Consider the following 27898-nt stretch of genomic DNA (forward strand, 5'->3'; position numbering starts at 1 on the left):
ATCATAGTATGGCCTTCTTTCTCTTCTTCTTTGAATATTTTCTAATTAATTGTCTGTATTTCAGGATAATGCGGTAAACTTTTACAAAAGAGCCTGCAATATTTTCAGTGCTGAATCTGAGCCAGTATGTTGCCTATTCATCAATTCAGATTTGTTTACTTGAACAGTGATTGAGAATTTTCTAGCAGGTATTAGATGGTTCCTTCACTTACTCTTCTGCTGGTGCAGATACGCATTTGGGATTTCTCTGGGCAGACAAATCTGTATTTTGTTAATGAGCAGAATAGAACTTCTAAGGATTGTCAGCACCAATCAGATCAAGAGGTAGCAGTTGATGTCCAAGGTTTTGTCACATTTCCTTGTATGTGCCTCCTACATGAGAATGATGTGGTACTATTGTGCTATTTTTATTGCTGTAGACCTCTAACTACATATTGTATGCCTGCAAAGGTATCTGGCCTCCTTTGCCTTGAACAATGCTGATTATCTAACATGTACTGGCCATAATTCTAATGTCATGACATGCATGTAGGACATTGGATGTGTTAGATTCTGTAGAAGGATGGGAGCTTTTTTATTAAGTAGGTTAGGCTTGGTCAAACTTGTCAACATTGGATCAAAGGAGTTAGATTAAATAGAATTTCAAGCTTTTCAATGCCAAGGTCATCTCTAAAAGATTGGCTCTGAATGAGTAATATTCTTTTTTTTTTTTTGAAAGGTAACACTACCAGGGATTGAACCCTGGATCACTCACACACACTACGCTCTCTACCAGCTCATCTAATGAGTGGGAAATGAGTAATAGTCATTTATAATCGATTTTCATAGAAGACAAAAGTTGAAGGCTGTGACTTGTACAATTTATATGTGATTTCCTTAAGTAGGCTTTAGCTACTCAATCAACTGTATTCTTGTTCTTTTGGTATCCATCTGTGCAGATTCTTTTGGAGTTGCAAGTCTATGGGTTCTCGGATACCATGAAGTGCATACGTGCAGGAAAGAAAGATGAACTGGAAATGCAGCAATCTAAGACAGAAGTTTCCTCATTTCTCGGATCAATTGTGAGCAACGACTCCACAGGAAATATTGGTTCTGGTCACTTTCTTACCAACTCCCCAGCCTTGATCGGAAGCTCTGGAGGAATTGGTTCTTTGGGCTTGACAGGGTTACAGAATCTTGGAAATACTTGCTTCATGAATAGTGCGATCCAGTGTCTGGCGCATACGCCAAAGCTTGTTGAATATTTCCTTGGGGACTACAGTGAAGAAATAAATCAGGAGAATCCATTGGGCATGAATGTAGGTTACCATTTTTATACCAATTCTTTTCTATGCGTCATATCGAGGGTTTCTGCAGAGGATCACTTGCTTGATTGGAGGTGGAGGCTCTCTCATCTCCAGCATCGCCACCATACATGTGACACAATTTAGGGCTCTTGGAACTGTTAATCTGGTGGGTCACTGTGAGAAGAGCCTATTTCGTGGTTTCATTTTTAGTAGCCTGAAAATAAATGTTAATATAAAAGTTGAGCTACACAATGAGCAGTGGTTTATGTTCAATGGGAGAAATTTTCACTAATTGGATTGCTAAGATTGTCAAATCAATGCGATTCCTGTTCTATGGCCTGTTTCACATGGTGTCCCCCCACATCAATGTTTCATATTGTATTTGATGTATATGATGGAGATGATGGGGGCAAGCTAGTCTCCATCTCCAGTGAGTCTGTGAGCTCTCTTGCAAACTTCATTTTTCATATGCTTTGCATTTAGTGGTGATAGTAGCTTTCCCTTTAATTAGTTAGCTTCTCTTAATGGCCTTGGGAGAGGTTCCATTTGTTGTTGGAACATCTTTATGTTTGTCTGACTCCTAAGAGTATCCTGATTCTCGGTCATTCAGGGTGAGCTGGCTTTAGCATTCGGAGATTTATTAAGGAAGTTATGGGCTCCTGGAAGAACTCCGGTGACTCCGCGATTGTTTAAAACGACACTTGCTCATTTCGCCCCTCAGTTCAGTGGCTTTAACCAGCATGATTCACAAGTAATAATTTCTTGCTCTTAGACAGTACTTTTACGACCCCAAGTAGTAAACTTTTTTGATTTCTTTTCCTATATTTACAATCTCGCAAAGGGAACATTGGTAATTTACTTTAGTGATCCCTCCATAGGAGCTTCTTGCTTTCTTGTTGGATGGACTCCATGAAGACCTGAATCGTGTACAATGCAAGCCTTATATAGAAGCTAAGGATTCTGATGGCCGTCCAGATGAAGAAGTGGGTAACGAGTACTGGGCGAATCACCTGGCTCGCAATGACTCCATCATAGTTGATTTATACCAAGTGAGTGTCATTTAAGGCTGTGTTTGGATTTGTATTGATAATTTGATGTGAAATGCAATAATTGGTTATATTAACTGAAAATGACCAACATTGCAGATACCTTCTTAGTATTCAGGTTGAGGAACTGGGGTGCAAATTGGAATGTTTGCAAATGACAGCTGCTTCCTCATTATGAATGCTAATGGAGGTAATAACAATTTGGTCCTTTCCACTTAATTGGACTGAATTGAATGGACTAATTATTCAATTCATATCAAATCATCAGTGTATCCAAACACAGCCAAAGCTTCTCCATTATTTTAGATTAATGTTATGCCTTTGGATTCTGAAGTTAAGCAAAAGCTGTTTTGCCACTATCTTCCCTTAGTATAAAATAAATTACATTACTCAGATGACATGCCACACCATACTAACAACCTTTTAAATAGCTAATTTACTTTCTGTAGGACTTCCATTCAGCAAGTGCCTTAAACATGTGAAAATTGTTGATTACCTAAGAAGAATTTAATTACACATTTTATTTATTGAAATGCCTTGCAGATACAAGATGTTAAATGCTCCTTAATAATCTAGGGTGCTTTCTGAAGCAATCTGACTGCTCTTCATTTTCACTCTTTAGATTAAGTTTTTCTACCCTTCTTCAATGAAACACCATTTGTTCACCATTTTCTGTGATCACAGGGACAGTACAGGTCGACATTAGTATGTCCTGTTTGTGGAAAAATCTCTGTTACATTTGATCCATTCATGTACTTGTCACTGCCTCTACCTTCAACAACCATGCGGACAATGACTGTAACAGTCATCAGCACTGATGGCAGTGCTCAGCCATCTCCATATATCATAACCGTGCCCAAGAACGGAAAGTGCAAGGATCTGATTCAGGCCCTAAGCAGTGCTTGTTCTTTAAGGAGCAATGAGAGCCTCCTAGTGGCTGAGGTGTGTTTCATAGCCTTATTTCCATGAATCTGTCTTGCATGCAGCAACTGTTAAGACTTGCTCTACATATATCATCATGTGTAATGATTTTGCAGATGGAGTTGTGAACTCGTAATTTTATGTTTATTAATTTTGCCATGAATCTTTCTGGCATACAGCGACTTCTAAGAATTGCTCTACATAGATACTCATGTTTATTCACCTTGCAGACTAAGTTGTGAACTTTTTTCTGTTTGCAGATTTACTCTAATCGAATTATTCGTTACTTAGAGGAGCCATCTGATTCACTATATCTGATAAGAGATGATGACCGGCTTGCTGCATACAGGTTGCCAAATGATCTCGATGAATTCCCATTGGTTGTCTTCATGCATCAGCACATGGAAGAGTAAGCTCATTACAGTTATATTCAGTAATGCCACTGCTTAATTTTGTTGACATTGATTTCTATATCCCCTGTTGAGTGAATAAATTCAGTGTCCATCGTACTACTAATTTTCTGTTCGTTCACCTTATCACCACAATGAAACAATAATGCGTATCTTTTCATTTCTCGGCTTTAAAAATAAATAAATCTGGAAGCTATGGTTAAATCCATTCATCAGAAAGAAATGATACATAAAACAATCTGAACTTGAGGACTAGCATAGCCTTGATGCTAATTGTTTAAAGAGGGCCACTAATTATACCGACCTTATTGATTTGTTGGTGCAGCTCAGAGTGGATTGAGCATGTACCAACGGACTGTGAAGTCTGTGTGCCTCATGTGTCTAAGAGGGCATCCAATCAAGGTTGCCAAAATTAGGGCTTGGACTCGACTTGGTCCATCGACCAAACTTTACTCAGGCAAGCCAACACAGTGACTAGGCCAAGTCATGTTTTCCTAATTAAATTACTTTATTATTATTATTATTATTGATTATGAAAATACAAATAGAAATACCAATTACTTATATGATTCACGATTCAGTTTTAGAACTGCATGTGATTTGACCTTTAGTAATGTGGGGGCATTTTCACACCGGGCTCGAGTGGGGTGGCCTGTGGGATGCAGGGGTACACTCAGGGTGGGAGGCCCGCATAACCCATGGATTTGGGGCCCGTGTGAGGTGGGTGGCTCGTGTAGGGCAAAACCCATGGATTTGGGGCTCACGAGGAGGGTTCGGACGAGGACCTAACCCATGGACTTGGGGCCTGGGCTATGAGATAAAGGTATTAATTCGCCATGCTCTAACAATTCGAGCTTTTAGAGCAAGTGGTTAATTGTTATGCATCAAATTGGTATCAGAGTGGGAGGTCTCGTGTTCGAGACTCCTCATTGGGGGTGATTAATGCAAGGACATTTTCACATTGGGCTTGTGTGGAATGGCCTGTGGGATGCAGGGGAACACTCGGGGTGGGTGACCCACATAACCCATGGATTTGGGGCCCGTGTGAGGTGGGTGGCTCGCGTAGGGCGGAACCCATGGATTTGGGGGCCACAAGGGGGCGGAACCCATGTATTTGGGGCTCATGAGGAGGGTTCGGCCGAGGACCTAACCCATGGACTTGGGGCTTGGGTTATGAGATAAAGGTATTAATTCGCCATGCTCTAACAGTTCAAGCTTTTAGAGCAAGTGGTTAATTGTCCCACATCATTTAGAAGAGGAAATTATTCAAATTTTAGAAGAATAAATTGAAAAGAGTATAGCACCCCAGTTGTTCCGACTAGTGCAAGATCTAGGACATCTATCAAGCAGGTCACTTGCAAAATTGCTTTTCACAAAAGGTGATCAATTGATTCTTTGCCTCTCTATACATAAAACACTGTTTTTTCTGTGTTGAAGATGATCTAACATGAGGACTTAATCTGCGACTACAGTATAATAGAGCGAACCAGTTGCTCTAGATGAGCCAACAAGGGGGTGAAGATATCACTCCATATGATGATAATGCTACAAAGGAAGACTTAGAAGAAAATTCGCCATTTGGTGTCTACTTTGATTCTATCCTCCCCATTTCTAGAAATGAATCCCTCTTCAAGCCATGCAAGAAGATTAAAATATTTCACAGACTTGTCTATTATGTTTGATACAAACCAGGTCCTGCAAATGTGTGCATCTAAAGAGATCCAGAGTGGGCCCCACTTGATTACATGTGTCTGTGATCGCACAATCATTAGGATTGAGTGTTATGGTTATTTATTTAGTTATTTATTTTTAAATTTTATGCTTCTAATAAGTTTTGTAGACTAAAAATACCCCACTTATGGATCATTATGAGTAACCATAAGTGAGGGCAGATTGATCTCTTTACATTACATTAGTGTTTCCTTTAGGTTTTAGCACTATATAAGGTTATTATGGGCATGCAACTCTATAGTTGCTTGGCTATTGATATCAGAAAAGTTCTTTCTTTCAGTTTTATCCTCATGTAGATGGTAGAAGAGAGAGGGTTAAGATCATTAGATTTCAATACTAGCGGGGTCATAGGATTCATCCACACCCTTCATTGAAGCATCTGTGTTTCTTGGCTACATTAAGATTCCTCCAAAAAATTATATTCCAAACAAGTTTCCCCCCATGAACTCATAAAATTCCTTCACCTAGACCTCTTTTGACTCACGAGCCGATTTAAGTGAGGAAACAACAGGAACAAGAATTTCATTTCTAATTGAGTATCCTCCTAAAACCCAGTGTTTTAAGTAGTGAATGGCGTGTAGCATAGCGTTCACCCCTCTAAAGCGTGAGGCGTAAGCTACATAGCGTGTAGCTACGCTACACGCTACTTCTAGATTTTTAATCAAGGTTGCTTTTTGTTGCACCAATTCATGATATTCTACACCAAAATAAACTAATTAATAATGAAATTTAACAACATTTCATGATATTGATATTTTGTGCAATCAAACGCAACCTAAAGTAATAGGAAATGGCAATGATTAAGTATAGAGGTAAAGAAAGAGCAATGAAACTGATTTAATATTGTTAGTTGTTACTTATATTATAATACTACAAGCATTGAAAAGAAAAGTTATTTTTTATTGAAAATAGAAAAAATGTAACAAATCATTAAAAGCATTAATTGATTTATTGTAGTAGTGAAAGATAACTTGTAATGTGAGCTGCGTACAAAAATTGTCATGTAGCGTAGGCTACACATGAGTTAAGCTATTTTCATGAGATATGTAGCGTTAAGGCTAAGCTATGCTACGTAGCGTAAGCTACATGCTACATAGTGTAGCTATTTAAGACATTGCTAAAACCTAACTTTAGCACCCTCCCACACCCTGAATCTCAAGACCCACCTTTAAAGCATCCCCCATCCTTGCAATATTCTCCCAAACCACTGGCCCCCCAAACCTACCTCTTCCCTCTCGTTGGTTCAAACATTATTCCTCACAACCAGTGTTCCAAATATTGGTATCGCGCAAGGTATCGCAACCTTGGGATACAGATATGTATCGGTTATCGCACAAGATATATCGTTTGTATTGCATAATTTATCGCACTTTTTGGGAAACATGGGGATGCATTAGCAAAATGGTTGAATTTTTTTAAGAAACTTCGGGGATTATTTAAAAAGACCTTAATACACACTTTTAAATCATAAAATATCAAAAAAGAAGTGCACATAATAAATTTCCTTTGTATAAGGTACTAAGTTATGCGTTATCCGATTAAACTAAGGTAAATATATTCAAATATGATGCATTCCATTTATAAATGTATAAAGATATGTATGAAAATGAGTCATATCCAAACCTCAATTGGAATTCATTTTAACATATCATTTTAGGGCGTGGGCCGAAAAACAAGGTAGATCCAAATCTGAGGTGGACCACAACACACAAAATAGTGGTCATTGAATGATCACCATTAAACTTTTTTGGGGCTGTAAATTTTTTGGATAAAGCTAATATTTATGTTTTCCCATCCAGGTTTGTCAAACCTCATGAATAGATTGGATGGCAAATAAACATTAGGTGGGCCCTAAAAAGCTTCAATGGTAGACATCATTGCCACCACATTTTCTTGTGGTGTAGTACACTTGATCTTACATCTGTCTCCTTTTTGGGCTCGTGCCTTAAAATGACTCATGAAAATGGATCGAGGGTGTGGATTGGCTGGTGTACCACACATCAGCGAGGTATGGGTATGTGTCATGCGAAGATGGGACGCGGATTTCCTACTAAATCCTTTCGCTGGAGTGGGGCACACCATGATTTTTGTGAGAAATCTACTCCATCCATCAGTTTCGTGAGCTTATTTTAAGACTTGAGGCAAAAATTGAGTAGGATCCAAGACTCAAGTGGGCCGCACTAAAGAAAAGGTGGGCAGGGAAATTCCTACCGTTGAAACCTTCCTGGGTCGACAGTGATGTTTACATTCCATCCATACCGTTCATAACGTCATTACTACTAGGATGAATTGAAAAAACAAATATTAGACTGATTCAAAACTTTTGTGGCCTCACGAATATTTCAACTGTGGACCTTCAATCCTCACGTTTTCGGCCCACTTGAGTCTTGGATCCGGCTCATTTTTGGCCCCATGTCTTAAAATGTGCTCAAAAAAGGGATGGACGGGGTGGATTTCTCACAAACATCACGGTGGACCCCACCTAAGTTTCCAGCGCATGAACTTCATGCGAAGCCGCCAAGACGAGCATTGACGATCGTCGACCTCAAGTTGTACAAACAGTTCAAAGGAGATCAAAGTTACATGGGCCCCACAATAATGTATTTATTATATCCACACCGTTCATCCATTTGGAGAGATCATTTTAGATCATGAGCCCAAAAATGAGTCACATCCAAACCGCAATTGGACCACACCACAAATAGCAGTGAGGACAATCATTCTCACTGTTATAACATTCGTTGGGCCTACCATAACGTTTGTTTTCCATCCAATCTGTTCATGAGGTCACCAAGACCTTGATGAAGAGGAAAAACAAATATCATACGATCCAAAACTTCTGTGACCCCCAAAAGGGTTTCAATGGTAGACGTTCAATATCCCGCTACTTTTTCCAGTGTGGCCCACTTGATCTTTGGATTTGTCTTATTTTTCAGCTAAAGCCTTACGACGAGCTCACCAAATGGACGAACGGTTTGGATATAACATATACCTCATGATGGGGCCCACATAACTTGGTGACGGCAACACACCATCCTGGTCGGTGATGTGCGATACACCAGTCTGTCTGCTTCCTGTAAATAAGGGCTCGGGGCCCTTTTTTTCGAAGCAGAGAGGGTTCCGGACCGGAACTCTAAAATCTCTCCCAAATGCTGATGATTTCGAGGATTTCGACGGATTTCGTGCCCAAATCTCTCCAAATCAGAGGCTTCGATTCGAATGGCCCATCAAACGCAGCTTCCGATCAGGGCGATCTTCTTTATAGGTACCGAAATCTACCGTTGAAAGTTTTTTTTTTTTTTTTTTTTTCGGATAATGATGCTCTCCCAACATCCTAGAGTTTGCTACAGTAGCCTTGGTAGATGTTGTATAGCAAATTTCTTGAAAACAGTAGTAAAATCGCGATAAAAGTGATAGTATCGTTGATATCGCATGATATTTAGAATAATATTTAGTGATATCAAATGATATTTGGTGATATTTCGATCGATACAAACTGTTTTGTAAAAAATTTCAATTTTTTAGTATCTTCCGAAGGGTTTTGTATCGCTGGACCACAATACCGATAATATCGGCCGATAGTATCGATATTGCAAACACTGCTCACAACACATTTGTTACTAATAATTTTCCTCTATAATTCCTCATTTTTATAGGCAAACCTCCAACACCACTTCGAGAGGAGCCCATCCCCAATACTACTGCTAACTGATCCACCATCCTTCTATGACTTCTGAACATCATCCCATTTTATTAAATGAAACCAACATTTCTCACCCCTACCTTGCCAAAAGAATGGTCTTTGAATTATTTATGATATTTTTGCAAACGATATTGGAGTTCTTTTCCTATTCTTAGATATATCTGGGGTGCAACCCACAGGTAGGATTAGAGTAAACTAGCGCCCCCCATCCCTTCATAAAGGATCCGAGCAACTCAAGGCGTGAACATGTCCTTGTCTGACCACAAGTTTTACCCTAGCTTCCCTAATACATCGATCACAATGTTTACAATTAAGTTAGTGTCATCAATGGCCCAAAAACTAATATTCTAATCTCCCACTTGACCTAAGATGAATGTTTAACCAACACTTAATCTGATGAGGAAACATTGAGAGTTCCATACTCGTTGGTTTTACTAGAACATTTTCAATTTTAATCTAGTCATAACTAGGGGTGTAAATCCGGTCCGCCGGCCCACAGCAAAACCAGCTAGCAGACCGGCCCGTTTGTCATGATTAACGGTCGGGCTGGCCCGATGCTCAAATGGCAACTTTTGTGAAATTGATCACTTAACCACCCACCCCCCCCCCCCCCCCACCGGCTTTCTCTCTCAAATCTCTCGAGTTCTTTAGATGCTCATGCTCTTAGGCTATCAATTGATCAAGTCCACGGGTCTCAATTTCATGAAGATCTCAAGCTTCCCAAATTTGAAGCTCGAAAAATCTCGAGTTTCTAAGTTCTTAAGATCTTAATTTCTCAAATACCTAAAGTTATCAAAGTTTGGTAACTTTCTTATTTAATTTTGTTTCTTTTATCTTTTAATTAAAATATTATATAATTAATTCTCATTGTCTATCACCCTTCTTACTATAATTAAGATAACTTTTTTATATATTGTATTTAATATATATTAGTTATGGACGCTAGATTATTTAACACCTCAATTTAGTTTTAGCCAAGCCAATGCTTAGATAGAACAAATCAAATTTATAATTAAAACTGAACAACCATTTACTTTGCAGAAAATAAGAATTTCGAACAAATGGTTCGAAATTCGTTTATCCCCCAGTTTTCAAAATTTTCAAGAAATGCTGCTAGAAATAATGCTTTGAAACTATTTAGAAAAGAGAAGGATGCTTTAATTAAAGCTTTTATAAATATTCCTAGAAAAATAAGTCTTAACTTCAGACTTATGGGCTTCCAATCAATATTTAAGTTATAGTTTTATTTATTTATTTATTTTAAATTTCTTATAGAAACCAAAAAAATGTATTATTATCAAGTAATCTTTCTTTTCTTCCTGTCAATCGTCATAGGTGAGTGGGTGCCAAACTAGTTGGGACGTACTTAACCAATGATGAATTTTGTAACCTTCATTTCAACATTTGATCTACAAGTTAAATAAAGCGTAATTTTTCAGTATATCGGCATGTTTGCCTTCATTTTAAATGGACGGATAGGCACGGCATGGCCCGTTAAGCATGGTAGCACGTTAGGCACGAGGGTTGTGCCGGGCCTCACTTAAAAAAAAAAAAAAAAAAAAGGAATGGCACGACACCACATGACACATCATGAGGCACAATCGGGCCCAAACTATTCAGGCATGGCACGACCTGTTTGCACCCCTAGCCATAATACAACATAAGGCCATTTGTTATCATTATAAAAATAGCTATGCATCAGTGTTACTCTTACTATTTTAAGTATCGATGATATCGGTCAATATATCTTGTATCCCACCCATGTGATACGAAACGCACAAGTAGTGGGATATATCCAACATGTTCGATCCGGTGAGCATTTTTGATTTTTGATCCTTTTTGTTTTTCTGTAAATCATGTTAAATCAGTGTTAGATTGTTACAATCAGTGTTAGATTGTTACAAATTCATGATTTTTCATGTTTTGCATGAAAAATCATGGATTGAGAGGTTCGGTTTTGAGATTTGGAGGAGATGGGCCAAGTTGCGGAAAATTGAAAAAATAAAAATCCAATTTCTCATAAATCGATTGCAATATTTGTGTCCAAACATAAAATCAAACATGTATGTAACTTGATCTAGTGATTCTTCCTTTTCTTTTGAATGTATTGCTTGTGTTTCCATACATCTTCTTACGTTTATAAATTATATGAATAGACTTTGAATATGCTTGCATCAATTCAGCTAGACAATGCATAGATTAGGACCCTATACAAAGAAAACATATTATGTGCACTTGTTTTTTCTAATGTTTTGATTTTTAAGTGTGTGCTGATGTCTTTTTTAACAATCACTGAAGTTTCATTGAAAAATTCAACCAATTTCCCATTGTTTCCCCATATTTCCAACAACAACAATACATTACACGACACTACTAATATATCCCATGCGATAACCGATACGTATCTGTATCCCTAGGGTGCGATACGTAACGCAATACCGATATTTTGAACAATGGTTGCTCTATCATGGTGGTCAAAGTATGAGAGCCATATGCTTCAAATGGGGTTACTTGGAGAGAAACACCTATGATTCCTACAGTTCATATTTGGTCCAATCAAGGGCCTTTGAGAATCTTTTTTATTTTTTTCATTCGGTGGATAGCAAGGATAAGGTACTGAAATTGGATGACCTAAGGAACAAATACATTATCATAATGAATGGATGTGTATTGTGCTTGAGGGATGCGAAACAATAACCACCATTTCATACATTACAAGTTTTCATCGATGTCTGGAACACTTCGAGAAAGCGATAAGTGGGCCCACCTTTCGTTCTTGTTCTTTAATCATACAATCCTAACCATTCAATCAATGGCTAGGAAATGGATTATCCATATTTATTATACCAAAGAAATGTCTAACTATTGTCCATTATGTGGGCCTACCTTTGGATCAGTCAGCTATCCATCTTTTACATGATTTGGACCATCCATCATGTGGGACCCACCTTTCAAATCATTGATCCCTTCTAAAAATTCACTTTAATCAAATGATCCTAGCCACTAATCAACAACTGGGAAATGGATGATCCATGTTTATTATAGCAGAAATATGTTCGATTATTATCCACTATGCAGGGTCCACCTTTGTTTTCCTATCACTTTAAAAGTAAGCTTTGACTAAATGTAGTTGAGTATCTGACCAATGGCTCGAAAAACTTGATGGTCTAGATTGATTATAGTAGAAATGGTCATTGATTTAGACCTTTCATTACGTGGGGTCCACCTTTGATTGCTCATCACTCTTAATCAGTGTTTGCAATATTGATAATATCGGTCGATATGATCGATATCGCATATCAGTGATACGAAATCAATGGGTAATAACCAAAAAAAAGCCTAGATTCCTGAATATCAACGATAATATCGCAAGATATCACAAAGTATCGGTATGTATCGGCGATATCGCGAGATATCAGTAAGAGATGATTTGATGACTAGGGGTGTGGAGAAGAGAGGAGAAACGTAAGAGAAGAAGAGTTTGGGGAAAATATTGTGTGATAGCAACATGCCTTCACACACAATGTTTTATTAGAATAGAACATATAATACACTACAGGAGAAGAAAGTGCGCATATGCACTTACATTAAAAGAGCCACTAAACGCACACTTTACACTAACACGTTCTAGACGACTCCTCAAGTTGGAGGATAGATGTTGATCATGCCCAACTTGTTATGAACACGACGAAGAGCATCTTGACTTAAAGATTTTGTAAGAACATCAACAAGCTGATCCCCGGATTGAACAAAATGAGTGATGATTTCTTTAGAGGCAACTTTCTCCCAAATAAAGTGACAATCAACCTCAACATGCTTTGTGTGCTCATGGAAAACAAGGTTATGAGCAATATGTATGGCCGCTTGGTTGTTGCAATGAAGAGGAATAGGGGTCGAAGGAGAATAGTCAAGTTCTTCAAAAAGGGTGTGAAACCACACAAGCTCACACGTCGCATGAGCCATAAAACAATATTCTGCTTCAGCCGAGGACCAATACAACTTGTTCCTTTTTGCTCTTCCATGTGACAAGATTGCCACCTAGGAAGGTACATAAGCCAGACGTAGAGCAGCGATCATAGATACTACCTTGATGCAGGACATGAAATTCAAGTATGATGTGCAAGATATTCAGGCTTTAGATCACACTAGTTCAGAAACAATTACACAAAATTCCACATCCCACATAAAAGCTCAAACACTCAATTAAGGGGAGTCTTATGTGGATCCAGGCCTACACATGCTAGGGCCGGATCAATCATTATTATATACCAAACAAGAATCAAAGGAGGGTAAATTTATCCACACATGCACAGAAATAATTCCCCCAATCCAAGGGATTCAGAAATTTCAATTTGGGGAACCCCAAGGTTGAAGAAAGGGCATAAAATTGAGGATTTGAATAATCTAAGGTTAGGTCTAGGGATTTTGGGTGAAAGAGGAGTGAAAGATAGGAGAGAGACGAACCAGAGAAGTATCGCACATGTGGATAACAACAATGGCCCAGACGCATGTGCGTGTGATCCTGGCCACACGTGTGGGGCCCACTATTTAGAAAAAGGCCAGCTTGGCCTTGGTCGACCAGGGGTGGACTCCAAAACCCCCAAATTTTAGCTCGATCTGATGGACGGTTTGTGCATGGTGCTCCGCTGAAGTTTTAACCCTCCCGCAGGGCCAGATTCTAAAAATCTACTGTAGAGAGAAAAACGGCTACAATAAAGGATGGATTTGAAGTGTAGATGATTGTAAGAGGAGAAATATGGATGGAAGAAGGTGGGGGTGAATCGAGATAGGTGTGGCTTCGCACCACGATAGTCAGCCCTTCGATGAAGGGAAGGTTTTACACCCAATTGAATCTCTACAACTCAGAATTTTAGTGGAGCAGAAAAACGCAACAATTTTATTAATCTTCATTGAGAAAAAAAAGACTACAAGGGGTGCCTATTTATAATAAAACCCTATACTCCAAAACTCGCGCCATGTGTGCCACCTATTACTTGGAGACGAAGTAATGAAAAATAACAACTAATCAAAGTAATCTAAACCGTCCATGATATTCCTAATAACAATAATAAGCAAAATCCAAAGTACCAGATTAATTTGAATAGTGGGCCACGATCATGAGATCCCATGGTGGAATTCACATGACTATCGGGTCCACTCCAACGAACTAAAACGCAGTCCTCTAACTAGGAGGCCCTCCCTGGACGTCGTCATCGATCCAAATCGATGGTGGGGCCCTTCTCTTCCTTGTGTACGTGCGTAGGGGGCGTGCGTGTGCGTGTGATGTCCTCATCATACCTGCACAATCGACATCAGAATATCCAGAAAGATGAGGATGGCCATGAGACTGAAAGCGGAGGCCAAGGCCCAGGACTGATTTAAGATACCGAAGTATGCAGTAGATAGTTGTGAGATGTGAATAACGGGGAGCGTGCAAGTTGCATGAATTAGCTAACAACACTCACTGCGAAGGAGAGATCCGGGCGAGTAATAGTCAAGTAAATGAGCTGACCTACAAGGCGTCGATACATCTCAGGATAAGAAAGGAGAGTACCATTATCTAATTGAAGCTTCTACAAAAGTATCCATGGGAATGGTAGCAGGTTTGAATCCTAACATGGCGGTCTCCATGAGAAGATCAATAGCATATTTTTGTTGTGACAAGACTACCCCGGATGTGGAACGACCAACCTCAATTCCTAGGAAGTAGCGAAGAGGACCAAGATCCTTTATCTCAAACTTGGTCTTCAAAAATTCTTCGACATCCCTCATTCCAACCGAATCACTGCCGGATAGTACAATATCATCCACATACACAATGAGAACCATGATGCCCGTCAATCGACGACATATAAAGATGGAATGACTACAAACAAAGCCAAATTCCATGAGAGCCTGACTAAATTTTTCGAACCATGCACGCGGGGACTGTTTGAGTCCATAAAGTGCCTTCTTCAACATAAAAGCATAGGATTGTGAGAAGCAACAAAGCCAGGAGGTTGATGCATGTGGATTTACTCTACAAGATCACTATGAAGAAATGTATTCTTAACATCGAGTTGAAACAAGGGCCAAGATAAATTGACGATCAAGGAGATCACCACACGAATAGAAATAAGCTTAGCTACTAGAGAAAATGTCTCAAAGTAATCCACGCCATAGTCCGCGTGTAGCCCCTAACAACAAGCCAAGCTTTATAACAATCAATGGAGCCATCTGGAAGGAACTCGATCGTGTAAACTCATTGACATCCGATAGGTTTGTGTCTCAAAGGAAGAGAAACTAGCTCCCAAGTATGATTCTTCTCAAGAGCGGCATTTCTTCCATTATCGCCTTCATCCAGTTAGGACTTTGAAGAGCATTTGAGAGAGACCGAGGAATAGTTTGTGACGAAATGGAAGTTGTAAACGACCGAAAGGAAGGTGAAAGATGAACATATAAAATGAAATTTCTAATGAGGTGTTGAGTACAAGATCGCGACCCTTTGCACAAGGCATTGGGGAGATCCAGACTCGAGGTAGGAGAATCACCTGAGCCAACATCCAAAGTGAGTGGAAGGGTGGACGGCTAAGCGTGGGGAGATTTATCTCGACGATGATACACTCGCAGAGGCTTAAAGTCTCACCCAAATCACCAATAGGATGTGGAATGGAGGGGAGAAGTCTCCTCGTGATCACTGGTGGCAAGAGGAAGAGGATAAGTGTTATTCTCCCCCTAACTCGCAAGAGGATCACGAGGGGTCATTAAACTTATACCCTTTCTGACTTCGAGTGTACCCATTGTTTGAATTATCTCTGATATTATCGTTATCTCTAGCTTGGCAATATCGATAACACTGATAGCGATATCGATAACACTGGTAGTATTAGAAATTCCATAGATCAGCAATGCATCGCTAACTATTGCCAACGTATCAATATCACTAATATTTTCAATTGTGTAAATTCCAGGCGTCGCTTGTATTGCCAATGCATCGATATCGCCAATGTATCGCCACTAGTTTCGACTGTGTAATGACTTTTGTATCACAAGTGTATCGGCGATATTTCAATAATATCACCAATGTAGAGATATCACAGAAAGTTTGTTTATTAAAGAAAAAAATTCTATTTCAATTTTTTTTTATGAGCACATCGTTGTATGCAATTTCCAATTTATCGTTGCCAATCTTGATAATATCTCAATATTATCATTATCGCAACATGCTTGATATTAAGGCCGCAATCTTTTGTTTTCTTTCCAGTTTTTAATGATTTCTTGGCAAAATATTGTGAATTGTTGATATTATGCAATATCAATGGATGTTTGGGTGGATTATTGGATGGGATCAATGGGACGGTTAGACTGTTTCTTACGACAACACATGCTTTTAAGTTCCCATTAAATGAAAACATATTGTGTATACATTTTTTTTACAAATTTTTTATTTCTAAATATGAAAATATGTGTATTTTAGCATCTCCTGAAGTTTCTCTTCTACTATTTTCCCATGTTTTCCCACATTACCGGTTATTAGTGATATTATCAACGATATCGATATTGTTTCCGTATCCCTGGCTAATGAAACTTGTAGGGATACCGATACTTCGAACACTGAGTGTACCTTAAGAAGACACATTTAGTTGCTCTAGGGCTAAGTTTATCATTATAAGAATGAAGGGTTTTGATTGAGCATTGAAACTAAGTACACACTTTATGATAAAACACTTAAAACACACAAAACACGTCACTCTTAGATTTCAAAAGATAAACCCAAGTCATGCAGAAATAATCACCACTAAAGGTGACAAAATATTTAAATCCAAAAGTGGAGGTAACCAGGTCTGGTCCCCAGACATTCGAGTGAACTAGTTTAAAAGGGTTAGGTTTCCTCCCAGAAGAAATAGGAGAAAACGTAGTGCGATGATGTTTAGACAATTCACAAATATCACAACATAAAAGTTTAGTGACAGATAAGGAGGTAAACAAAAGTCTCAATCTAGCTAATGATGGATGGCCTAAGCAGCAGTGCCACCATGTCGTGGACTCGATGCAGAGAAAGGGTACTAGAAGCGGCAACAGGTGTATAATTGAGAAAATAAACGCCTCCTCGCTCATGCCCCCACCAATCAGTCTTCGTCTATAGGTCTTGAAAAAGACAATGGGAATGAAATAAGGTAATGGAACAATTCAATGATTTAGTAAGAGACCTAACAAGCAATAAGTTTAATGGAAAACGAGACATATGCAAGATTGAGGACATTGGCAAAGAAGGATAAGAGAGATGGAACCAATTCTAGAAATGAGAGTTTGGATTCCTTTTGTGACAATGGCATATTGAGAGTGGTGAGAAGAAGAATAAAAGGAAAAGAGTTGTGACTTACCAGTCATGTGGGAGGATGCTTCAGAGTCTATGACCCAGGAGGTGGGAGAAGAAAATGAAATAAGAGCGGTACTTGACTGGGCCAAAGTTGCGCGAGAAGGATCAGGAACATCACGAACATGAAGCCGCGTTAGGGCATCATATGCAGGCCAAGAAATAATAAGACTCCCTTAAATAAGGCTACTCAACTACAAGGGTGAAAGGTTGTCCCTCAGGAGCAGCCGTGGCAGTAACAAAAGTGGCGACAAATGTTGGACGACCATGGAGCTGCCAACAATAATCAGTAGTGCGATTGGTTCCATTGCAATGCGAACAAATGCAAGAACCATCACGTCCTCGTCCAGGTCCACCCTGACCATGAAGATTAAGACTGCCTCAATTGCGATCTCCCTCGCGGCCTCTACCACGACCACCGTTACCAAAAGTGCGCCCCGAACCCAAGGATGGTGCCTTAAGGCTAAGAAGAAGAGAAGACTGATCGCTAGCAAGGTGTGTCGAACGCTCTAGTGGCACAAATGATTGTAAAGGAAGAGCGAAGACAATAACGTGCTAGCACATGGCATAGACTGTCGTCAACGGGGGAAGCGGATCATTCACAATAACCTGATTCCAAACATTGAGGTAATCAGAGTTCAACCTGGCTAGGAACTACATTATGCGAGTGTCATCCCGCTGCTTACATGCATGTTCATGATCGTCTTTACATTTGGAAGGAAGAGGCTGATACAGTTCCAACTCATCCCACATGCCTTTGAAGTGTCAAATAGTAATATTTTAATGATCTTGAGTCTTGTTGAAGCTAACCAATTTCTTGAATAATTTGGAATACTCGTGAAAAATTTTGAAACTTGGAGAACATATCATGAAGTGTATCCCAAATGCCTTTAGCTGAGGATAAAAACATCAGTGAGTAGCTAACTAAAGAATCCATATTATTCAATAACCATACAATAACTTGATAGTTCTCCCTTGTCCAAGACTTGTAGGTGACATTTGTAGAGCGTGGTGGATCATCCAAAATATTTAACTTCTCATGGGCTCCCAAGAACACTTTTACAGGGTACACCCATTGAAGATAGTTGTTACCATTCAACTTAATGGAGTTGATATGCAGGGGGGTGGATTCAAGAGAGCCAATGCGAAGAGATGAGTGCCATTTGTCTTCCATAGGGGGGCTCCAAGAGAAAAAAAAAAAAAAACTCTTCAACCAACTCTCACTCACTCAATCCTTCAAGGGAATGAGAAACACAACCCACACAACAACAATCCTCCAAAACAACACACAATGCAATCGGATCTGACTTAAACAAGCCAAAAAGGGCATGGTCGCACGTTTGTTTGGGAATAAAACCCACTCAAACATCAATCCTAGCCAAACACTCCTCCATGATTAGCTCGAGAGGAAGATTTCGGTCCATCTTGAGAAAAGAAACTGGAGAAAAACTTACTGATTTGAGATAAATTGAAGAAAATCTGATTAGGGGCCTGGTCTTCAAATCTCTCTATTTCAGTCAAAACAACATTAAAAAATGTCTAAAAAATTCCCCAAAAAATCATGAATAATCCTCTAAAATCAAGATCTATCAAACTCTGAAACTTTCAGCTCAAATGGGTCCATGCATCCGTACAATGCTGACGACAGCCGTACGACTGTTTATTTGTCACCTCTCAATTGGTATGATGCGGAATGGCATGATATATGCTCTAATACGAAGTAGGAGATGATTTGATAGCTGGGGTGTGGAGAAGAGAGGAGAAGAGTGAGATGGAAGAAAGGAGTTAGGGGAAAATGTTGTGTGTTAGCAACATGCCCTCACACACAATATTTTATTAGAATAAAACATATAGTAATAGTACATTGCAGGAGAAGAAGAAAGTGTGCACATGCACTTACATTAAAAGAGCCACTAAACACACTTGACACTAACACTCTCTAGAATATCGATGTTTTTTTGTTAAGGTTTTTCAATGTATCAATGATATCTATTGGTATCGACAGATATTGTCGATCCTACACAGGAAATGCATGCCGCCCTTCCCAAAAATAAAAAAATTTCCCCATTTTTCTTCAGATTTCTCTCTTTTAACCTATTAGTGGGTGGATTTTGGCCCATCATTTGCTTGGATTTGGGAGAAAAACCCACATTCAAAATCAGAATCGAGATTTCTTGCATTTTGGGACCATTTCTTGTTCAGTGAGTAATTTCTCGTTTTGATCCTCTTTTTTTTTTTTTTTTTTTGGTTTAAATAATATAAAATGAGTGTGAAATCATAAGAAATCATTGATTCTTCCTGTTTTGCATGGAAAATCAAGGATTTCAACCTTTGATTTTGAGATTTGAGTGTAGGTGGCCCGATTTGGGGAAATTTGGGGAAAATTCGAAATTTTCTCAATTTCTCCCAAATTGCTTGCAATGTTGCACTCCAAACATGAAATCAAGCATGTATGAGGCCTGATCTACTGATTTGTTAACTATTTGGTGGGCAGTTTGGGAGGAAATGAATGCCAATTGCCAGGTGTTTCAACGACACCAAAAAGCTGGTGGATACTATCTTCCTTAGAGTCAAATTGCTGGTTTGTGAATGGGCTGTTTCCGCCCCCAAACTCTCTAGGGCTGTAATTTGGAATTCTTAGGTGTTTAGCTTGGTTGTTGCCTCGGCATCCTTGCTTCCCTCTTTCTTTCTTGCCTGCTGTAATTTGAGCATTGTGTTTAATAAAATTCGTTAGCTTTCAAAAAAAAAAAAAAAAGGAACTGTTCAATGTGCTGATGATATGCAGGTGAGTATTTGAAACTGGCAGTTCTCTCAATGGTTAAATTGCATAGTTCTCTCTATATATTTGCAGCATTTCATGGCTACTCTTTTACCTTTGCCCCCACTTGCTGAATGAGATTCATTTTTCTTGGTTCTTGGGATTTTTCAGCATTCCCATGGGCACAGTATCATTTATTTTTTTTCCAGTTAGAGCTTGCTGACAGGAAATTTCTATTGCCAGGCATTACATCCATGGTAGCATCACATCATGTTGGAAGCCATTTGGAATACCGCTCGTAACAAGGCTATGTAACATTATTATTGGATCTGATATTCACAACCTGTTTCTGAATTTATTAAATCCATACCTAAGACCCAAAGAAGCTTCCTTCAACGACCAAGACAACAATATAAGCGATAGGAATGGTGAAGATCTTGAGATGGATGACGCCACTAATGCTTCTATTTCAGGTGTCGAGAATCGTTCCAGTGAATCAGGGGATGACCCATGCCCTGAGATTGAATTTGAGTTCTACCTAACTGATGAGAAGGGCATAACAAAAAATTACAAGATAGAAAAGAACCAGCCAGTTTCAGTAATTGAGTTGGGCAGACAGTTGTATCTTCTTGTGTTGTGGCCAGATAAAACAATCAGCCAGTACGATACACGCCTTCTCAATTCATTACCTCAGATTTTCAAGCTTGGGTTCTCTGCTAAGAGGCTTCAGGAGTCTGTTTCTCTTTATGCCTGCCTTGAAGCCTTCCTAAAGGAGGAGCCATTGGGACCAGAAGACATGTGGTCAGTTTGCTTCATCAATTTTCATTAGCTTTGAATACTATTGTGCTGGTTGTGTTGCATGATAATTGCTGGAAAGAGTGCAAAAGAAGGAAAATGGCTATTTAATCAGCATTGGGGTGCGCCACCAAACCGTGGTTCCAAAGTGTACTTAATGACTTGGTGTTGTTTTATGGCAAATCTTTCTCAATCCAATCATTTGTGAATGGCATGTAGCTTTAACCAGCCCCCTTCCCATCCCACCTCTAGCAGCTTGGTCAATTTCCAAGTAGTTCTCCATGTATGCAGTCTTCCCAATGATTTTTTGTAGAATAAAAGCTGTGGTTACTTGATATGACAGTGCACTGTGGTGGCAGTTCTATAATGTTGCCCATTTCAAATAGATCGTCTGAATCCCTTGCTGACTGACTTGTGGCTCACTTGTGCATTGCATGTGTTTGAGATCCAAGCCATTCACTGGGAGTCACCTTGTTGATACGTTGGCCCGATCAAGCTAGTCCTCTTATCTTGTATGCCTTACATGCACCTTGAAAGTGGACTGTAATCTTTATTCATCGACCATTTCTGCACCCACCTGACGAGCAGACCAATCTGATTTCCTGGCCCTTTGCTAGGGATTGGGCATGCATCTCTTATGAGCAATGCTCTTCAAACATCTCAGTGCTGTCCCAGAAGAATTTTACTGGTTCCAGTGGAGTACAAAAGATACTATTGGTTCTTCTGAGAGGCGCTTCATTTATTCCGAGTGATTGCTAGATGGGAGAACTGTTATGTGATAATCAACAGCAGCCATATTTTACTCCTAAACTAATGGCATCTAATTAAGTGGACTAGAACTCACAAATGGAAATTGAGGCACTCAAAGATGCTCGTCATGCAATCCCCACTAAGTAATGCCATGTCTCAAAAAATAGGCAGATCTTATCGGCACACAAACATTGAATTTGGACCCTTGGTCAATTTCTCTGAACTTCATTTGTTTTGGACACATCTGGCCCACTGTATTACATATCATCCTGGCATTTTAGACATGGCTAGATAAGTGACATCCCCCACTTCCATATGGAGGTGAATGCACTTAAAATTTCTAGATAAGTGACATTCCTCACTTCCATGTGGAGGTGAATGCACTTAAAATTTCTCAATTAATAAACAAAAACCTATTCAAAACTGCCAGAGAGTTTATCTGATTGGGTGTGTCCTTTGTTAGGTGCTTGAGCTTTCATGTTCTTTTGGGAACCACAGTGATTGACTTATACAGTATTTTAATGCAGGTACTGTCCTAACTGCAAGAAGCATCGACAGGCTAGCAAGAAATTGGATCTTTGGAGGCTGCCAGAGATTCTCGTCATCCATCTGAAGAGATTTTCATATAGCCACTTCATGAAGAACAAGCTGGAGACATCTGTAGACTTCCCTACTCATGATCTCGACTTGTCAGCCTATATTGCTCGTAAGCATGGGCAGATGCCAAACCATTATGCTCTGTATGCCGTAAGTAATCACTATGGGGGATTGGGAGGTGGTCATTATACGGCATATGTCCATGTGAGTATCATTTATACTTGGTATCTAGTCCTGTTAATCAAATTAGGAGGATATGCTCTGTCCAACAAACTGGACATGTTGGCTGCCTTTGTTGAGCAAATTGTTCATATGGTGGAACCCATGGTGGATGGGAGATAGGCTGAAAATCTCCACCACTGCATGATCCTTATCAACTGATTGGGTCCCAATTTAATGTGAGACATTGTTGTGATTTTCCATTCTAGATGGCTAGCACCATCTGATATGTGGGATATTGGGCAGTGTTTTAAAACCTGGACTGGATGGTTGGACTACCCACCAAAGCAAGCTGGTACACTAAAAGACCGTTTGAAGAAAGAAAAGGTTTTGTCTGGGTCAACCAGTCCAACTGTTTTGTTCAATTGGTCAATCTTCTTTTTATTTATTTTATTCAGTTTATTCACTATGAGTCATGGGTCTGACATGTTGGGCCAATTTGGATCAAAACACCCACAAAAATGGGTCGAGGTCCAGTCCTAATTTTAAAACATTGATATTGGGGTGTGGCTTATTCCTTTACAGTGCCTACCGATTAACAGCTTATGTCAAAAGGGTGAATGAACCTGTCATTGTTGGATCAACCAGAAAAACAGTTTCCTTTGATTGAGCATCATATAATAATGCAGGTCACCTACGACTGCTCTAATATGCAGGCTTCACCATGGATGGGGGGATGCCCCAACAGTCCCAAATTGGAAGATCCTAACCCTTCAATCATTAGTTGACAAGATTAAAGCAAGGGCTCCCATGTAATGAAGAAATGGCAAAAGATCAAAGGTTAGGATCTTCTAGTCTATGAGATTCTAGGGCATTCCCCATCTATGGTGCAAGGTTAGAGGTTTCGGTTTCAAAGTGCAACTCATTTCGTTACATTACAAGTCATATTGTTGATACTGAAATGACTCGTCTAATGCAGGACATGTGGCAACAAATATTTAAAAAACTAGTAAAAATAGAAAAAATAAATTGAATTCAGGAATAAATAAATAAATAAAGAACAAAAAAAGAGGAAAAGTATGGAACTTTTGAAAAATTAAAAAACATACATAAATCAAACCTACATTCACACATTGAGATATTTTTAGATGCATTTCCCATACCCATATGAAGTCATTGTTTTTTTTTTTTTTTGGATGATAATATTATTGAAAAAGAGTGAAACACGAAAACAAAGCAAAGAAAAGCAAGCAAAGACACAAAACACAAAAACAAAGAAAACTAAGAAGCAACTATACAACTCGAGATAGAGGCTAGCAGCATAGCCAAAACTCCACGACCCGGCCAGATTAATCTAGGGGAGGGGAAATGATTGATCTGTCTAAGAGGTCTAGATTGATAAACCACTCCTTGAGCTCCTTGAAAATGTGGACTAGGACTAAAGAAGAAAGGAAAGTCAAATTCTAGAAAAAACGTTCATTTCTTTTGCGCCAAATTGCCTAGAAAGAAGTCATACCCACCAGCCACCACAAAGTTTGGATGTCTTTAACGAAACACGAACCATGCCAGGCATGTAAGAAGCCAGTGATGGAGCTCGGCATGATACAGGGGCCGAGAATTTGAGAGAAATGGCCCACCAAATCTCCACCATGAACGAACAATGGAGGAAAAGATGGAGAATCAATTCTAAGTCATTGAGGCATTGAGGCATAGAGGCAGACATTTGGCAGCATCAAGCCTCAACCCTGCAAGTTATTGACCGTCAAGATTCTCCCTCTAGCAAGGAGCCAGACAAACGTGGAGTGGTGGCTTTGTAAGACCAAAAGAAGGGAAAGAAGCTCCTTGGTTTGATGAAGTGCTTTTGATGATGTTGAAGGAATTAGTTGAGAAGATCCAAAAGAAGAGGGAGACTAGGAGAGGCTATCAGTTGACGTAGGGTTTGGATGGATTCCTTAAAGAAGGTGAAGAGGCTCTAAAAGGGTCTCCATTTTCACTCCAAAAGGGAGGGCACCACGTCCCTGAGCTAACAGAGGAGAAGCAATAAAAAAAGAAGAAAAAAAAAAAGAATTGAGATAGAGTGGTTTGAAGAAATACTAGCCAAATTAGGATAGACAGAGGATAGAGGCCTCTCCAAGAGCCATCTATCCATCCATAATCTGATTTAAGGGCCATCTCCGAGGCTAAAAGTGACTCCTTCAAGAAAGGAATTCTTAATGCCGGCGATGGCTTTCTAAATCGAAAGAGGGGTCAATACACAATCACAGTGAACCATCCTTCTCCTTTGAACCATATTTGGCTACTATGGTTTCCCTCCACCAGCTCCCTATTTCTCATCCAAAGCGCCACTGCCATTTCCCAAGGAGGGCTAGTTGACATCCGAGAGAACTCTAATGCCAATCCCACTCTCAAAATTGGATTTACAAACTTCAGATAAGCTTACCAAATGGAATTTATGATGAGGGTGGTTGCTGTCAAAGAAAATCTCTTCTAAGCTTTTGATTTTAAGACTGATTGATTTAGGGCATCGGAACAAAGATAGAAAGTAGGAGGGGAGATTAAAGAGAGCATATTTGATTAAGGTAAGGCACCCCCCAAGGGAGATAACTGTTTTTCTAAGGAGTAAGCTTCCTTTCCATTCTTTTAATTACTATCCTAAAGATTATTGGCAAGTTTACCAATACAAAGCGGAAGCCCCAGAAACTTGGAGGGAAAAGAACCAACTTTTCGTCCGAACACTATAGCAAGGAAGGAAAGAAGGTCGTCAAAGATGTTAATGCCCAAGAGTTTGCTTTTAAAAATATTGATCTTAAGACCTGAGATGGCCTCAAAACAGCATATGACCTTCCTTAAGTTGCTGAGAACTAATTCTATGGCCTCATAGAATAATAACGTAACATTTGGAAAGTGGATATGAGAGATTGCATGACTACAAGGAGAAACTTTAAAGCCACTGAAGTAGCCAATCGAGATGCCTTTGGACAACTTACAGCCAAAGCAATCGGCAACAATGACAGAGAAAGAGAGGACGTCTCCATGTCTGAGACCTTGGGAAGAAGGAAAGAAGCCTTTTGGGGAACCATTCACCAAAACAGAGAAGTGCGTAAAGGACAAGCATGTATGAATCCAGTTGCACCATTTCAGCCCAAAACCAAACCTACCTAACATGTAGTCTAAGAAATCCCAATGCACATGGCCAAAAGCTTTTTCTATGTCCAATTATAGAGCAAGCCTCCCTAACCAGATCTATGGCGAGAGTAAATGCATTCATGAGCTAATAAGGCGCAATCCAGAATTTGCCTATCAGCAAGAAAGGCTCCTTTAGCCTAAAAAATGATGCTGGAAAGCACCGGTTTGAGTCTAGTGGCTAGAAGCTTAGCTAGAACATTGTGGGGATTCACAATAATTGATTAGTAAACCAATAAACTAGGCAACGATTGCAATAAACTAATAAACTAGAGAACGATTGCAATGGAGTGTGGTTGCAACTTTGAGGCATGGGGTGATGCAAGACAATTAACCACTTGCTCTAAAAGCTCGAACTGTTAGAGTATGGCGAATTAATCCATTTATCTCATAGCCCAGGCCCCACATCTCATGGGTTTTAGGACCTCGGCCGAACCCCCTTCGTGGGCCCCAAATCACATGGGCCGCCCCACTCCGAGTGTGTCCCCGCATCCCACGGGCTACTCCGCTCGAGCCCGGTGTGAAATGCATATTAATCACCCCTGGTGAGGAGTCTCGAACACGAGACCTCCTCCGTGGGCCACACCCACCCCGAGTGTGCCCTTGCATCCCGCAAGCGACCCCACTTGAGCCCAGTGTGAAAATGCCCCTGCATTATGGGGTCTCGACTGCTGAGGTGAGGAGGTGGCTAGAAGATTGTTGTGGGGTGGAGACGGCAGGTTGCTCGTTGAAACCACTATCCGATTCTACAGTACTTGTATCATTGAGGCCAACAACAAACCTAGAGACCATCTTATTCACTGGGGCGCTTTCCAATCAGGGGTCGGTGCTCAGTCGCTAGTCAAATTGGTCGAATTTCAAGGAAGAGACCTACTAAATCCAAGGAACTTGGCCTTGGAATGTTGGTTCTTCGAAGCTTTTGTCTTAGTGGGCTTCTGCATTGGAGAGGTAGTGGCGGGCAGTGTTCGTAATATCGATATTATGGGCTGATATATCAGCCGATATTATCGTTCTCGCTGGCCAACGAAACGAAACCCGTCGAAACCCCTTGGAAATTAAAAAATATATATAGATATCTATGTATCGAGCGATATATCGCACCATATCGCACAATTTTTTGCGATATCACCAAAAAAATCGAAAAAAATAGGGAAAATCATTCAATCCAGAGGATTTCGGTACCTATGGAAGAACATTGCGTGATTGGAAGCAGAATTTGGTGGGCCACTCGATCGATCCATAGCGATGCGTCGTAAGCTCCACAAAATCTCGATTTTCCTTGATTTTCTTCGAGTAGATGATCCATTTACATTGTATAGGAGATTTCAGCAAGAAATCTGCGAAGGCCCTAGAGATTTGGGTTTAATCGAGAGATTTCCCTTGATTTTAGGGATTTTTTTCGAGAGATTTTCCGAAACCCTCTCTGTTTGCAGGTTTTCGAAAATTGGCTTTTAAATCGTTTTACCAACGCGGGTGCGTCGCGCTAGCTGAAGACGGACGATCGTATCACGGGCTCTGTGGGGTCCATCTTGATGTATATGTTTTATCCAATCCGTCCATTCATTATGGAAGATCATTTTAGGGCATGAGTCCAAAAAATAGGAATTTTTAAGGCTAAAATGGACCACACCACAAGAAGCAATGGAGATGAACGCTGACCATTGGTAACTTTTTGATAGGGATAGAAGTTTTGGATCAAACTGATATTCAATCTTTACCTTCATTCTGGTCCGTGTGACCTTATGAACAACTTAGATGGCCAAAGAACCATTACGATGGGCCCTACCACGTTTTGAACAGGTTGGATGGCAAATAACTTAATTACCATTGTTTAATGTGGTGTGGTCTACTGGAGCCTTCAATCTGCCTCTTTTTTCAGATCATGCACTAAAATGATCTGTCAAAATGGATGGACAGCATGGATAAAACATACTTAATATGGTGGGCCCCATACAGTTCTTGATAGGTCCATCCATCTCTTACTATGCACAAGCGGAGGGAGCGGATTAGCTGTTACTGGATAAGAGCTTAGTGGGTGTTAACCTTACTGTGTGGGGCCCACCTTGATGATTTTTATCCATATCCACGACGTCCATCTATTTTATTAGCTCATTTAAGGACGTTTTCACAAAATTTATGTAGATCCAAATCTCTAGTGGACCACACCACTGGAAAAAGTGGTAAATAACTATTAAAAGCTTTT

The 27898-nt window shown here is 39.8% G+C and overlaps 1 protein-coding gene across 3 annotated transcripts in view; it reads left to right on the forward strand.

Moving 5' to 3' along the window:
- Positions 1–27898, forward strand: part of LOC131233969 (ubiquitin carboxyl-terminal hydrolase 8-like) — a 48021-nt gene that overhangs the window by 10737 nt on the left and 9386 nt on the right. For all 3 annotated transcript variants that reach the window (XM_058230881.1, XM_058230882.1, XM_058230883.1), the window contains 9 exons: positions 65–124; positions 229–324; positions 939–1298; positions 1897–2037; positions 2165–2335; positions 3017–3274; positions 3514–3662; positions 20455–21012; positions 22284–22557. In XM_058230881.1, the coding sequence (XP_058086864.1) occupies positions 65–124; positions 229–324; positions 939–1298; positions 1897–2037; positions 2165–2335; positions 3017–3274; positions 3514–3662; positions 20455–21012; positions 22284–22557 (2067 nt within the window). The remainder of the gene's footprint in view (positions 1–64; positions 125–228; positions 325–938; positions 1299–1896; positions 2038–2164; positions 2336–3016; positions 3275–3513; positions 3663–20454; positions 21013–22283; positions 22558–27898) is intronic.

The sequence above is a fragment of the Magnolia sinica genome, chromosome 18 (assembly GCF_029962835.1).
Source record: "Magnolia sinica isolate HGM2019 chromosome 18, MsV1, whole genome shotgun sequence".
Taxonomy (NCBI): Eukaryota; Viridiplantae; Streptophyta; class Magnoliopsida; order Magnoliales; family Magnoliaceae; genus Magnolia; species Magnolia sinica.